Below are 15,740 nucleotides of genomic sequence, written 5' to 3' on the forward strand. Positions count from 1 at the left end.
ACGAATATTTCTGTTTCTACAGTAAACAAAGGACAATGTGCGGTATTATGGATTTTTTGCCCCCAAAATCAAAGTTTTATAAAGAGCTTTATAATAAGGTGCACCCACACAAGCTCACATTTCCTGGTTGATTAGTTTCTGAGAAGAAGATTTTTAAAGATTTTCTCTAAATATTATGTAAAAATTCGACCCCCCCCCCATTGTGGCCCCACCCTACAACCGATGGTCATGATTATCACAACTTTAAATCTACACTATTTGAGGATGCACCCACACAAGTTTCACATTTCCTGGCTAATTTGTCTCTGAGAAGAAGATTTTTAAAGATTTACTCTATTTATTCCTATGTAAAAATTCGACCCCCAATTGTTGCCCTACCCTACCCCGGGGGGGGGGGGTCATGATTTTCAAAACTTGAAATTTACACTTCATGAGGATGCTTCCACTTAAATTTCATCTTTCCTGGCTGATTGGTTTCTGAGAAGAAGATTTTTAAAGATTTACTCTATATATTCTATGTAAAACTTCAACCACCCCCCCCCTCCCATTGTGGTCCTACCCCCAGGGACCATGATTTGAATAAACTTTAATAAACACTATCTGAGGAAGCTTCCACACAAGTTTCAGCTTTTCTGGCCAAATGGTTTTTGAGAAAATTTTTGAAAAATATCAGCAAATTTTCAATAAATCTTAAATATCTCCCCTTTAAAGAGGAAATGGTTCTTTATTTTTGCAAACTTGAATCCCCTCTACCAAATTGTAGATTTGTGCCAAGTTTGGTTGAAATTGGCGAAGTGGTTTTGGAGAAGGAGTCGAAAATGTAAAAAGTTTACAAACAGACAGATGGACGGACAGACAGACGGACGGACGGACGGACGATGGACAAAATGTGATCAGAATAGCTCACTTGAGCTTTCAGCTCAGGTGAGCTAAAAAGTTTATGTATATATTCACCAAGATATTTGTATGAATTTCAAGTTACTGTTTACAATATCATAATACAACATGTTTTACCATGTAGACTTCAATGTAAAATTAAAGGTAAAATTTATTGGACAATCATCAAAATTTTGAAAAATTCCTTTTGTGGAGTATTTTAATTTGATAACAACTTCAAAATGCAAAAATAGTCAAGAATATCAGACAATTCATTTATTGGGTACAAAATGTGGATGTTATGCATCGAATACCCTGATTAATGTTTTACAGAGAGAAATGGAAATGTAAATTGTACATTGTACATCGTTACCCATGTTAGTAGTTTATGTTAATTTTCTCTGCAAATATCGCTACCTTCATTGACTGGTATATATTAAAATTTTCCTTTCATCACAGATTATAGAGAAATAATCGAAAATCAAAGTGCTAAATTCTGCCCTTATAGCTTTCAAATTTTTTTTCTTTCAAAATTGAAATAGCACCTCAATACCAGCAAATGCCTGAGCCCAAATTATATATTTTACATAAAGTAAAAATATTTTCCTGGAAAAGTGATAAACGAGAAAAAAATCTTTTGGTGCAGTAAATGATTTCAAGAGGAGGGAGTGTTACACTTAGCCCTAGATACCTACCCAGCACTGAAAATCGACCTCCACCACCACCGATAGTCCTCAGCTGACAACTGAAAGTAGGTCAAGGCCACAGAGATGCAGGCCGTAACCCCAATCAGAATTCCGTAAACGATGAAAAGAATTCCGTAGAGGGCGTACTGCTCCCGACCCCAGAGGGTTGCAAAGATGTAATACATTTCCACTGATATGGCACTGTATTTAAATGAAATTGAAAAATTGTTTAAACTCTATTTTCTTCAGTGCAATACAAGTAAGTTCTTATATAGAAAGTATGACAAAAGAAGACTTAGTCTGAAAACAAAAATCAAAAGTACATACAGAAGCAGATTTAAATAAGGCTGCAGCAGTATCTTTTATTATCAATTTCTTATAGCAAGTCAATAATTGATGGATCATAAAAAATTACTAGATTATAGAACTGAAATAATATCTCAGAAAATATCATATACATGTATAATTATACATATATTCAAGTCTGTTCATATCAAAACCCATAAGAAATTCAATAAAAGTCTTTTTCATATCTTCTACTGCCTGTATCACTCACCAAAGAATGCGTTTGATTTTCATTTGGAAATATCTTTCTATATAAAGATGTAAGAATCCATATTAAAATGGTCTTACACAGACTAGAACAGGCCATCTAGGGTATTTTCCTCACAGAGAAGAATAAAATACATGGTTGGAGGATGGAAATCCAGAATGAACTCAACATATCAGGGCATGGCCCAGGGGCCCTCCTCTAAATAACATTTAATTTTCAATATGAGGAGAAAGGAGATCTATGGTTACTGGATGGAAAATTACAAAAAACAGGACTGACGGACTGACTAGCTGACAGATGGGTAAAAAACATTATATATCTCGGAACCTGTTGTAGTGGGGTATAATAAGCATACTGGATGTGAAACAAATACCAAATGAGCCAGATAATCACAGCAACAGCTCTTTGTTATTGCTACGCGAGCTCAGTAAAATGAAAAACATGTTCAAATGCTGCAGCTAAATTACTGATTTGTTGTTTCAGAATATTTATTTGTTATAGCATATGACAAATTGATTCTAACAAATAAGCAATCAAAACACAGCAAATAATAGATCATGAATAACTTATACGTCAATAGACATAGGATTCTTTGATCCTCATCCTGTAAGTATTTTTTTCATCATTAAAATGTTTTGTAGTCTTCAACCTTTATAAATGAAATAAAATAGAAAGAAATTTTTAAATAGTATCCATGCATTTTGCGAAGTTATTACAATTTCAATGGCCACAATGGATATAATGCAATAATATACAAGTTGAGAACAGATTAGAGAAAAAAACCAAAAAGCTGGTTGTTCTGGTGCATTGGTGCCTCGAACCTCTTTACCATTAAGGAGTATGTCTCTATGGAGCCATTAAGCTGAGCAGTTAGTTGAACAGTTCAATGTAATATTAACACTACAAGTCTAATAAAGGACTGTGTGCAGTATGGTCAAATATCTGCCTCTAATTTCAACCAATTTTTAAATAGTATTGTATAAAAATCATATCTTCACAAATCATTGTATAGAGGATGCCTAACACTTTAATCTTGATTTTAGTCACCATTGCTCATTGGCTGTTTATCTATGACATCACCTAAATGACCTAATTCCTGCAAATTCGCAAACAAATGAAAATATTCTCATTTTTGCTCTATATTTTGCATTTGGAAGTATAGAGCGCAGGTCTGCTCAAGTGCGATTTAAACATATATTTTTTTCAGATAGTTATACACATTATACTAAAAACTGGTATTTGAGAATTGTATTATCACTTGATAATTTGTGGTAACAATTAGATAAGTTTTGGTAACAATTACATAATTTGTGGTAACAATTAGATAATTTGTGGTAACAATTAGATAATTTGGGGTAACAATTAGATTGATTAATAAAAGATGCTGCTGCAACTCTAATACACTTCTGTACAAAATATAATTTTTGCATAGCACTTTCATATATACACACATATACATACACACACACAAATTTTGCGATCATATTTTAATTTTTATCCAATGTATTTTGATTTTTATCCAACGAGTGAGCATTTTCTATCCCCAAGCCTAGGCAAGGGAACAGACGAGGGGATAGAAAACAAAGAACATGTTAGATAAAACTTGTATACCATTGCAAATCATGAGATTCTTTTTATCACATATTTTACCACATTTTCTGTTAAACCTCAATCTATTCTGCTAATATTACATTTTGTTATACTTTCATGTTAAATACTGAAATCTGATTGGTTAAGACGCAGTTAATAATATTTACTATTACCCTCAGCGTTAGCAACGCACTTGGCAATGGGTAACATTAAAAAATGTTACATGCGCGAAAATTATGCGCGTATGGTTCGCTGTAGAATTCACGTTATTCCTATATAAAAAGCAGTAAAATTTTCTTAAAAATTTTAAAAAAGACACTCAGTATAACAAAATAAATAGTGCCTATTTGGGAGGATAACAGTTGAAATTGACACCCCTCGAAAACCATTGTCAACCTCCGCTTCGCGTCGGTTGACAATGGTTTTCTCGGGGTGTCAATTTCAACTGTTACCCTCCCAAACAGGCACTATTTATATAATATTTACTACAAGACGTCGACAACTTTACAAATGGATTTTTGTCAATTTATGAATAAAATGAAGTAGCATTAAATGCTTCAAATCAAATGTGAAGCATTTAATGCTACTTCATTTTATTCATAAATAGACAAATTTAATTTTATGACTCTACATTTTTAACTGAATTCTTTGTTATTTTTTCATTCTATGTCCATCATCCGCCTACTATCCGCCTACAATTAATCATGTTTAATTATGTCATCATGTGACGTAAGAACACACAGTGTAATATCAAAAATTTATTACATAAATGGTATCCATATATTGAGCTACACATTTTAAACATTTAAAAAAATAAATAAAATTATTCAATCCCACATACAAACCCCATACAAACAGTTATTACATAGAAATCCCTGAAATTTTACTATGTAAAAATATTCACTTTGTATGTTAAGTAACCTCCCCGGCCAGTCTGATTAAAATCAAACCTTCCGCTAGGAATATATAGTGGATGGTTTGATTTAAATAAGACTGCATGCCTTCCTCATATGCCAACACTTTTCTAAATATATGTTTACTATGGTATTTATAAACCAATCGTCTGCAGGTTTTGAGCTGATGACCTTGCTTACCTGAAGGGCAGGAACCCCCCGACCACACAGTGAGCGAATGCTGATCTGTACCACGGAACACTCGGAATTTCCCGCGCTATGTTCTTGGTTCTGCAGGGAGCATCAAATCCATGTGCCCAATTCTTCCCAAAAATCCCTCCAATTACAGTCAAGGGATATCCAACTGAAAAAATACTTGCTTATTTTAATTCTAAAAGATTTAAAATATCTGAAGAAGGAAACCATTCAATTTGTCCTTGTCCTGGAAGCAAATGGTGAGTTACCCATCAGTAGAAGTAAAAAAAAATTTAACAATTAATGTAGTAAAGTTACTACAGAACCTAAAACAATTCAACCCTTTATTTTGGCAAGTTGAAAAAGTCTTTTTTTCTCAAATTCCCACAAACTAGTAAATAATAGAATCAAGGTTTGCATCAAAGTGGCCTTTTCTTAAATCATAATCCATATTAAAGTGGGCTATTCTTAAATCATGATCCATATTAAAGTGGGCTATTCTTAAATCATGGTTCATATAAAAGGGCGCTATTCCTGATCATGAGTGTATCAAATAGGGATAATTTTAAATTATTACCAATATCAAAGTGGGCTTCTCCTAATTCAAGATACATATCAAAGTGGGTTCTTTTTGAATCATGAATCATATCAAAGTTGATTATTCCTGAATCACTATCATGAGCTCCTTTTTTTGGCTTATAATTTCATATAGATGAAGTTCAAAACTGCCTCGAAAATGAAAGCGCAGACCCAAGTTTTAAATCTGTGAGGGTTGCTTCTTGTGATTTTATGCAGATATTAATTCCTCACATTAAATAAGGAATGTACTCTATCTTGAATTATGATATCAATCCATATCAAAGAGGGCTATTCCTGAATTGTGATCCATATCAAAGTGGCCTTTTTTTAAAAATCACGATCCATATCAAAGTAGGCTTTTTTAAAGTCATAATCCATATCAAAGTGGACTTTTTTAAAATCATGATCCATATCAAAGAGGGCTCTTCTTGAAACATGATCAATATCAAAACCCAAAAATTTGCAACATATTGGGCAGATACTTTATTACAGACACCTACCAAACATCCAAAGACACATCAACAAGACAACAGTGGTCCAAGGTAGGGCCTGGGTGGTTCCATAGCCCCAAGCCACCGAGTTTATCACTGCCCAGATCAAGAAGAAAGGCACTGGGGAAAAAGACATAAATGTTATCTGGATTATAAAACTTAATGCCTAAAAATTGTTGGGGTTTTTTATGCTATTTTATTACATTTTCTCTCAAACTAGTGCATTGTAGCAATCAGTTCATATCCCATTAAATAAAGGCTTAGATAATTTAATTTAAATCCAAAATTGACTATCTAACTATTTAGCATACAATTGCATGACACAACATGGTCCTGGAAACATGAAAATGCTACAGTCCAGTATACATAGCACATACTTGCAAACAGACAGGAAGTAAGATTTATATTCCAGACCCAGTTCTCTCCACCCAGTTTCCTGTATGTATTTGTGGCAACATATCCAGCTATGCCTACAAGTAAAATAATAATAAAAACATTCAAAGATGAGATTACTCAATTTCAAGGTGTTTGGCACTTCAATTTCAGTCATCAATTGTTTAACCAAAGTGAATGATAAAACATTGCATTATCTTCCAATCTGACAAAATGTGTAAGTTAAGGCAGTCTGCAGCTTGCAGAGCAATTAAATTCTATGCAGGTACTGTATCATACACATAACCTCCATAGAAATACCTCTGTTGTTTAAACCTAAATGGACAGGAATGAATTGTAAATAAAACTTAGTTTCTTCCAATTAGTTTGAAACACAATGTACATGTATTTTCTCCCAGTGGTGCATAATAGTTGGCATCATCTTTTTGCCAGTAATAATACTGGATTCTTTACTTACATAATATTACATAAATTTTTCTACATGTATATTCAAATGCATATTAATAGAAGGTTTGTCATGGCTGCCTAGATGACATTTGAATTTGGTTTTTCTTTTTTAATGTCAATGACAGAAAGGCCAAGATAGGTTGTTGTGTTGTGATATTACACATGCAGTCATGCTATATGTCTATGCTACTTGTCATGCAAACATATTCTGATGTATGTCCTTATTTTCACTGCTAATTGCAAAGGAATTTCATAAGCACAAAACCTGTTTACTGTACATATTAAATCCAGTTCACATATTGAATTATAAAATAAAATTATATAAATATTTTTAACACAAATTAAAATGAGCAAGTACAATTTTAATCATAAATGGGAGAATATAGATTGTCAAATTCCTTATCTAGTGTCAAAAATGTCATTCACTTTTATATTGCACCCCCCAAAAAATATGACTTACATGACGTGAAGGCATAAAGGACAATTCCCGCCGAGTTGATGGCCCCGTGCCTGTGAACGTTGAACATCCCCAGAACAGCCATGACCATTATACCAGTAGCCAAGGCTAAAAACTGGCTCCCTACACCTAGGAGCAGGAAAAAGGAACAGAAAAACTCAACATTCTTGTCTATATTGAATAAATTGACCCTATTTTATATCTGCTCATGCAAACATGCTTTCATCATCTTTAATTTCAGTAACAAAGTCTTGCTTAAAAAGGGTAATACTTATTATCAGGAATGGGGTCAATTACGCAAATTGTCAATGCTTGGCGAGAACATAAGCCAAGCCCTAATTACCAATATAACCAGGGGAATATGTGATTTTTTTTTCCAGAGCAGCTAGAATAGCATTTAAAAACATTACCTAATATTGCACAAAACAGATTTTTGTGAGGAGGAAACCGAAAAACATCAGTGTGGATGATCTTCCATCCATTTTCATCCGAATCAAGTGCTTCAGCTTCATCATCATCCACATTGTATCGAGCAAAGTCACTCTTTAATACTCGAGTCTGAAAAACACATCAGAGATCACAGTATTGAAGATATACAATCAGCAATGACAATAAAAAGTATGAATGTTTGAATTGACATGTGTCTTGACCACAATATAGTTATAATGGGAGCATTATATTTAGATAACATTTACATCTTAAACAAACAATTTTATATTTTATATAAAAAATACCAGGTACTGCCAAAACCTCATTGTTTGAGGGCAAACTTAGTAATCAGCAATAACATCCCTTATTATAAAATTTACAAACTAGAACTGTCCTAATGGGACTAATACCCCTGCAAGGCTAATTTCAAATAGGACAAATAATTGAATTGAATAATAAAGGTTTGCAACATATATAAATTTGAAAAATACAAGAATTGTAAAAAAAAAAAAAAAAAAAAAAAAGTTAAAATCAAAATTGTCATGAGAACTTCACTGTAAACACATATGTATAACAGTAATACATTAACAAATTTATGTATCTAAAGATATATTTTTTTTATTTCATTGTTTTAAAGAAAAACCAACAAAATGACAATAACCCCTCCCTTTGCAGTAAATGGAAATACTGGTAGCCAAGCAATGCTCTTCTGTTGATAAAACTTTGAATATCTTTCTAATAAGAGTCTTGACAGATGCAATTAGTTGTTTCAAATTTTCCTCCTTTTCTCCTATGGTACAATGCAACTCCATATCAAAAAATTGATCCAATAGAACTAAGATTTCCTTTGATGAGCTTGTTAGATTTATTGAACTCCCAAAACATTACCATAATTACCATACTTAGTAAAAATATTTAAAAGAGAAAATTTAATATTACAAACAATTTTAAAATTGCCAAAACAATACAAATATACCGGTATCGGTAGTTTCGAATTTCATTTAAATTAATGCCCTATAGGGTCACTTCATCAATTTACTTGACTAATAAATTTAAACAACTTCTAAAAATAGTTCAATTCTTTATTAGAAATGATATTATTATTATTTCCTTATAATGATAGAAACTTTTGGTTTACATGAAACAGTTTTAAAATAGCCCCAAAACCATGATTACTGTATCAATTTTCCTTAAACACATGAATAAATGTCGTCATTTTGTATGAAATTTTATTGGAAAAGCATTTTTAAACCACGGAAAATTATTCAGCTTAAGGTTCTCTGACCCTTGAGATCAGACTCAAAGTATTTTTTTTAATCATTATAATGTTATTTGTCTTTCAAACTTTATGAATGAAATGAAAAGAAATTTATTGATGGTATCCATGCTTTTTACAAAGTTATTGCAAATTTGACCACGATGGATATTATGGAATAAATATACAAGCTAAGATCAAATTTTAACTGAAGCATCGGTGGCACGAACACCTTAAGGCCTTTACCTTCCGGTATATGTAAATCTCAATGGAAACATTAAGCCACGCATTTCGTTGAATAACTGATCATGATGTTAACACTAGAAGACTAATCAAATTTGTCCATATAAAAGGCACATTTATGGTAGGAATAAAAAAAATCTGGATAATTTAGAGTTATCGAACATTGCTGAGGAGATCAACAAATTTGGTGAATCTTAAAATTTAAAAAAATTGTAACCTGAAATCAATAAACATCTTAAAACAATGCTCACCAGAATAATGACCACAAACCCGATCAGAAGAAACACAAGGACCATTGAGTTAATGATGGACAGCCAGTGAATCTGAAAAAGAGGTCAATTGTTACAAAATATACCTACAGTGAAACCTGCTTCACGCAACAGTTATCTTGCCACACTTAATAATTATCCTTACCAAACTTAATTAAGTAATAACCAGTTTGTCCTTCTGTTCTGATGTGAAATAAATGTTAGTGGCAAATACAGTAACAGTAAAACCCGTTTATAGCTACCACGCTTATGATGAATTGACGCTTACAGCGAAGTAATTTTCATGCCCTAAGACTTTTTTACTTGTTGTAAAATTGACGAATATTATGAATTACGCTTATAACGAAGTTATATTCCCCGTCCCTGACACTTCGTTATATGCGGGTTTTACTGTATTTGGCATTTTGCATGTACTACAAATGTACAAACCTATAATATGCATTAAATTACTTTATTTACTAAAACTTGTGCTTTTGATAAAATGAAATTTGAACATAAAATATCTTAATAAATCATTCGTGATTTATTGGATTTGATCATGCCCCGAAAAAAAATTATCACCTAATAATACTCAAAGAATAATTCCTTATTCCTTAAAGAACGCTTCCCATTATGTTCAACTGAAAGAGGGAACTAATACAAACATTTTTTGAAATGGTCCCTACTAAAAATGTAATTTGATTTTATTTATTTGATGTTATTTGTTTATTGATTTTAATATATCTTTTGTAACTCTAACTCATTTAAATTTTTCATGAAAACCCCTATTGTAGAAGTGAAATAGATCCATCGTCCCTAAGCACCCTCTCTACACATTGACTTTGATTCTTTACTAAGGCCATCCTTGAAATAATATTTGTTTGGAATTGCCGTCTGGAGGTTTCTAGACCCAGGAGGGATGGAGGAGATATTCTTTTATTTTTCAAACCTGAAGTTTACTTAATTTAAAATGGGAAAAAAAAATTCCATTTATGGGAAAAAAGGCCTTTATTTTTTTGCTTAGAAAATTTTATCAGGGAGGGTTTTTCAATGAGGTCGAAGGCAATACCAAACAAACAATTTTATTTTAGCCTATGGGGTCTAAGTTTTTCACAGGTCAAAAACATCATCCCAAAACTTGTTGAGTGTGGTATAAGTTACTGTTCAATTATCTGAATTATACAGAAAACATAATATTCTTGCAACAAACACTGCCTCATATTACTTAATCAAAGTACTGAGAGTACTGAAAGACGGGGTCTTGAAAGTTTGAATTTGTAATTGTCCTGGATTTCCTCGAATATGCTTCCAAAATTTATAAGTTTGAATTAGTTATTACAATCTATGTTAATTCGTCTTTTTTGCAATTGTCTGATTCTTTGTCTAAATTTTACTCCCGCCTTCATAATTGTAGAAAATTGACACAACGGTATATTATGTAAAATAAGACACCAACGAAAAAATAAAAAAAAAAATACTACTAACCGGGAAAATCAAACAACTATATCAAAGTAGATAATTTTAATCATTAGATTTATTCAATTTTGTGATCCAAGGGAAAATCCACAAGTCGGACAGTATCCGTCATAAAAGTATTATGAAAACACCGAAAACTCTAAAACTGCTAAATTAACAAACAAAGTGAACATTTGTATACTGATAACAAACACAGGCACCTGACGTTAGAAATATTTTTTTTTATTATAAGATTCCAAGAACTTTGACAATAAAAAGATTTGTCACGGTCGCCATTTTGATTTTTAAAACCGACTTATCTGACACGATTTTCTTCATTTGCGATTCGTGCAAAATTAATAGGTAAAAATAAATCCGTTTGCCACTCACTACTTTTTTGTGTAAACTCGCGCATCACCTACACGAATTACCATACAACCATTCTTTCATTGAAAATCATATACTCCGAAAATCAGAAACATAAATTACAGAGACGGTAATGTAATGCATTATTTTACAATGTAATTCACCCCAAGCCTGATTCCAACTAAGCCAGAAAACATGAACATAAACATTTAACTTAGTTCTTCAATCGATAAGATTGTATATATTATATGATGTATAAGTCTTCCAAAATGTATAATCTATTATAGATTTTGCTTACAATGCATTGTTTAAAATTTAAATTCAGTTTAATCAACTAAAGAGCCAACGAACGAGAAGGCAAATTCAGACTTGTTTTTATTTTCTTTGTACAAAATCCCTTTCGAGACGAACAGCAGTCATACCGCAAGCAGACTGGAAGCCAATGAAATACCTATTTAATTTGTAAAACATCTGTGTATAACCCGTCCCGATTTTAACTTAGGCTTGCGCATGAAGTTTGGTAGTATTAAGGTGTAAGATTGTCAAAATAAAATTCACAACTTTTCAATAATGGCACATTGCGTTTGCGAACTTTAATTTCGATTCCACCATCAACCTCTTCCATTGATTAATTAGCTCGTATACCAACTGAATCGTCAACAGCGCTGTGCATTCAGTGACGTAACTCATTCCACATTTGAACCCCAGCAAGAATATTTTGATCAATAAAACTATTTGTTTATTTTCTAAGTAGAATTTTGTTTATACACAGAGGACTGAAAAAGATTTAATGCATTTTTTATAATACATATTTACTGAAATGCATGAAAACTTTCTGCACTATTTTCTTATGCGTAGACTCAATTCATGTGTTCTACGCGTGCCTTCCGGTTTGAGACTTCAGCTGACAGTAAACCAATAGACGGGGTCACGTGAACCCGTCTAAAAACATTAATGATTTTTCTTAGTACATGTATTATGAAATGTACCTCCAGATACTTGGGGAAAAAACTGGTGTCTCGAACTCGCTTCCCACGCTCTTCAAAAGGTGTGCTAAAACGAATACATGATATTATAATTATTATTTCATTAACACTGTATTTTCACCTGCCTACTAACATGTTTATCACTTACAAAGTACCTGTATGTAGTACATGATTACTACAATCAAGCCTTAAGAGAGTTTATCTTTAAAATGCACAGGTGCTCTGTGTTACAATAATATCAATTTCATTCACTTTGCCATAATCTTCAAATGTGTTACGTATTAACTGTATATTACAAATATCCTTTATAACAAATACAAAGTGCTCGTCTCTGGCACTATGCTATGAGTGCAATTTAATGTATCAATTTATTTGGAATATGATGTATGGCGTTTAAGGAGGCATTTTCAGAAGGCTAGGTAAGAAACAAAGAGTGCAGATTAGGTAAAGAAATGAGGAAATTAGGAGAAGTAAACCAAGTTTTGTATTATTAACTATATCTGTCAAAGAAGAATAAAGCTCAAAAGTTCTCCACAACTTTAAATATAACCATAGAGAAAGCTGTCAGAAAGCAAAAATAAAAAACCAAATAGTCTGTTTGATCCTTTTGATTTCTTCTGCTTTACCTTTAGGCAAATTTTCAACGATAAATATAACACATTCTAGAACCATTGATAGAAAAAAATTAAAATCAATACAGAAAAACTAGATTTCTCTTTTTATGCCTATCTTAAGTCTTTTTACCAAGTTAAATTGACAAGAATGAAGAAAAATTTCAAACAGGGATAAAATAATCTGATTTTGATCCATCCAGATCTTTGAAGAACACCTTGCACAATTGTTCAACATTATCAACCAGATACATGTACTTCATGTCATTTTCAAATCAAAATCCCCATTTTTTTAAAGGAAGAAATTGAAATTTAACTGGATCTAATTCATTATCTCAGACAAACCACATTATCAGACAACAAAAATGAACTTTTCCTCAACCCCTTTGGACAATACTGGTGAGTTTGTGTTTTAACAGTTTAGTACTTCAAATCGTGTCAAGTTGTGTTTTACTGACTTTCTTTAGATAAATAAGGACAACATGATAGTGGCCTGTTATGGTGTTACATTTGTATTGCCTACTGCCCACTGCCTCTTGAATAAAATACCTTGTTTTGGTCCACTTTACACTGTAGGTGAAAGAAACTTCAAAAGGTGCTGACACTGAATCCAGACCGACTGGAGCTTGCTCTTTTGTTGAAACATTGGCAAAGATGATCTGTAAAATTGACCAATTCTTGTAAAACAATCATCTGCATGGTCTGACACATTCTGCTTTTATTAATGTTACATCAAGGGGAAATTTACTTCTTTATTCACTAAATTCACTAGCTCTATAACTTGTTGGGACCAAAGGCCAAAAGTGGATAAAGTAGCCTGTTTGGGATAAAATAGCCCAGATGGGATATAAATTTGAAGTGAAAAAAATATATATTTACATTCAACAGGTCACCTACATATAAAACAGTCCTAAAAAGTTTTGGTTCAAAGTCACTTCATCTATTGACTTTTAAATTCACTCAACTGGTGAAGTGAAGGCCAGACTGGGCCAAGGGGACAGAAACTATGGTCTAGGCAAAAATTTTACAAGAGGACCAAGGGTCACATCACTCACCTGAGCAAAAATGGTCCTATTGACATAACTTTGATCCAAACAGCTGTACAAAGTCAAACACAACACCAGATGCATTGGTATTCAATTGCATGTACAATTAATTTTTCATACTGATCTAATTTACTTTAACATGTAATTAAAAGAAAAAAACGTTTTTTCGGGGAAATTTTAAAGAGACCAATCCTTTATAATAGGGATTTTTCTATTAAACAGCAATTTGTAAATGAGGATCTGCAACTTGTCTGTTATCATCAAACCTGAGGAGTGGGGTCAGTGGTTTGGGGGGGGCTTACTCCTTACTTAGTGAAGATATGACTGCAAAATAGGCAAAGGACTATATTTGGTATGGTTTAATATCTGCCCCGAAATTTAACCAATTTTTTAATAGTGCCGTATAAAAATCAAATCTCCATAAATCAGTGTACAGAGGATGCCTATCACTCTACCTTGATTTTAGTCATCATTACTCATTCGTTGTTAATCTATGATGTCACCTAAAAGACACAATTCCCGCAATTTTGCAAAAAGATGAAAATAGTTTTTTCTTTATATTTTGCATTTGGAAGCATGGAGCGCAGGTCTGCTCAAGTACGATTTTAACATATGTTTTTCGTCCTATAATTACACACATCATACCTAAAAATGGTACTTGAGCAAGCCTGCGCTCAATGTTTCCCAGTCAAAAAACTACTCGAAAACACCCATATTTTGCTACAAAACTCGATTTTATCAAAATAACACAATTCTCATGATGTCATTTCTACATTATGATATCACTGTGGTGATAACCTTTTACACACTTATTTTCAATATCTTTTCAACTATCTGCCAACTTATTTTTAAAGCGCTTCAAAAAACTTAAATTTTGGGGGCAAAATATGCATAATATCACACATAGTCCTTTTGCAAATCAACACTGCACTCCAAAAACTTAAATACAGTTTGATGAGCAAAATTTGAAGGGGTCAACTATTTGTTACTTAAAACAAACTACAATTTTATTTCATATAAAGCCCGTGTAGACAAGTGTAGCTGGATTCATTGTATTCAAATCTATTAGCCAATGACTGAACAGTTAACCATGAATAAACCCAGTCTTCATCATATTGGAGTTTGACACATCCTCCCCAAAGTCCAAGCTCTTGTTAAAACAGTTCTAAAAGCATATCATTGATGGTTTTGTTGTGACTGGGTCACAATGTTGATGTAAGTATCATCAGTGGTTTATATAGGGGTGAGGAAAAAGAATATTGGAAGACAACGCAATTTAAGAGTCATGTTCAGCTTTGATTTAACGATGTTTAATTAATTATCCTAATAGCTAGTGGAATCAATTTTGGGGGCAACAAGACCCACACTCACAGTAGATTCCTAATTAAACATGAGGAATTAATATCAAAGGAAAATCATGAGAAGCAAATATCGCAAATGTCAACATCTCTCTTTTATTTTTTATACATATGTAAACTACATGAAACTGGATGAAAAATTCAGCATTTGCGATTTTATGTTCTCACGATTGGATGGAAAACGGTTATCGCAAATCTTACACGGGTGTATTCGCTGCGAGTGATAAACTGATGCGTTGAGTGACGACACTATCGGGATTGCGAGTTCCAGTTATATAAACAAGCATTTTCATTGGCCGTTTTAGTACCCGCCCACCCTTACCTGCCGACGTGGTATTTGTGTCGTTTCTGCAATAATTGACTAAGAGTTCTCACAATAATCGCATCTTCTTTTTTTGTGTAAACAATTGTCAAAAACACGCTGTTAAGACAGGTTCAATCCCCAATTCATTTTTAAATATAATACATACTTCATCGAAAAATTCAAATCCTTTTAGCTGTTAAACGCATCAATATTAAGATGAGGCTATATTTATTTTGTTGTAGCTTTTTCCAAAGAATTCACAACAGATACTGACAATAA

The 15,740-nt window shown here is 32.6% G+C and overlaps 1 protein-coding gene across 1 annotated transcript in view; it reads right to left on the reverse strand.

Annotated features, from left to right (window-relative positions):
- The window catches only part of LOC128167815 (transmembrane 9 superfamily member 1-like), a 44,939-nt gene that overhangs the window by 1,631 nt on the left and 27,568 nt on the right, over window positions 1-15,740 (reverse strand). Inside the window, exons 6-14 of the mRNA XM_052833743.1 lie at window positions 13,303-13,412; window positions 12,146-12,209; window positions 9,339-9,410; window positions 7,571-7,718; window positions 7,164-7,289; window positions 6,241-6,333; window positions 5,873-5,983; window positions 4,800-4,962; window positions 1,572-1,763 (exon numbers count right to left, since the gene is read on the reverse strand). Coding sequence (XP_052689703.1) covers window positions 1,572-1,763; window positions 4,800-4,962; window positions 5,873-5,983; window positions 6,241-6,333; window positions 7,164-7,289; window positions 7,571-7,718; window positions 9,339-9,410; window positions 12,146-12,209; window positions 13,303-13,412 — 1,079 coding nt within the window. The remainder of the gene's footprint in view (window positions 1-1,571; window positions 1,764-4,799; window positions 4,963-5,872; window positions 5,984-6,240; window positions 6,334-7,163; window positions 7,290-7,570; window positions 7,719-9,338; window positions 9,411-12,145; window positions 12,210-13,302; window positions 13,413-15,740) is intronic.

This window comes from Crassostrea angulata, chromosome 1 (genome assembly GCF_025612915.1).
Source record: "Crassostrea angulata isolate pt1a10 chromosome 1, ASM2561291v2, whole genome shotgun sequence".
Lineage (NCBI taxonomy): Eukaryota > Metazoa > Mollusca > Bivalvia > Ostreida > Ostreidae > Magallana > Magallana angulata.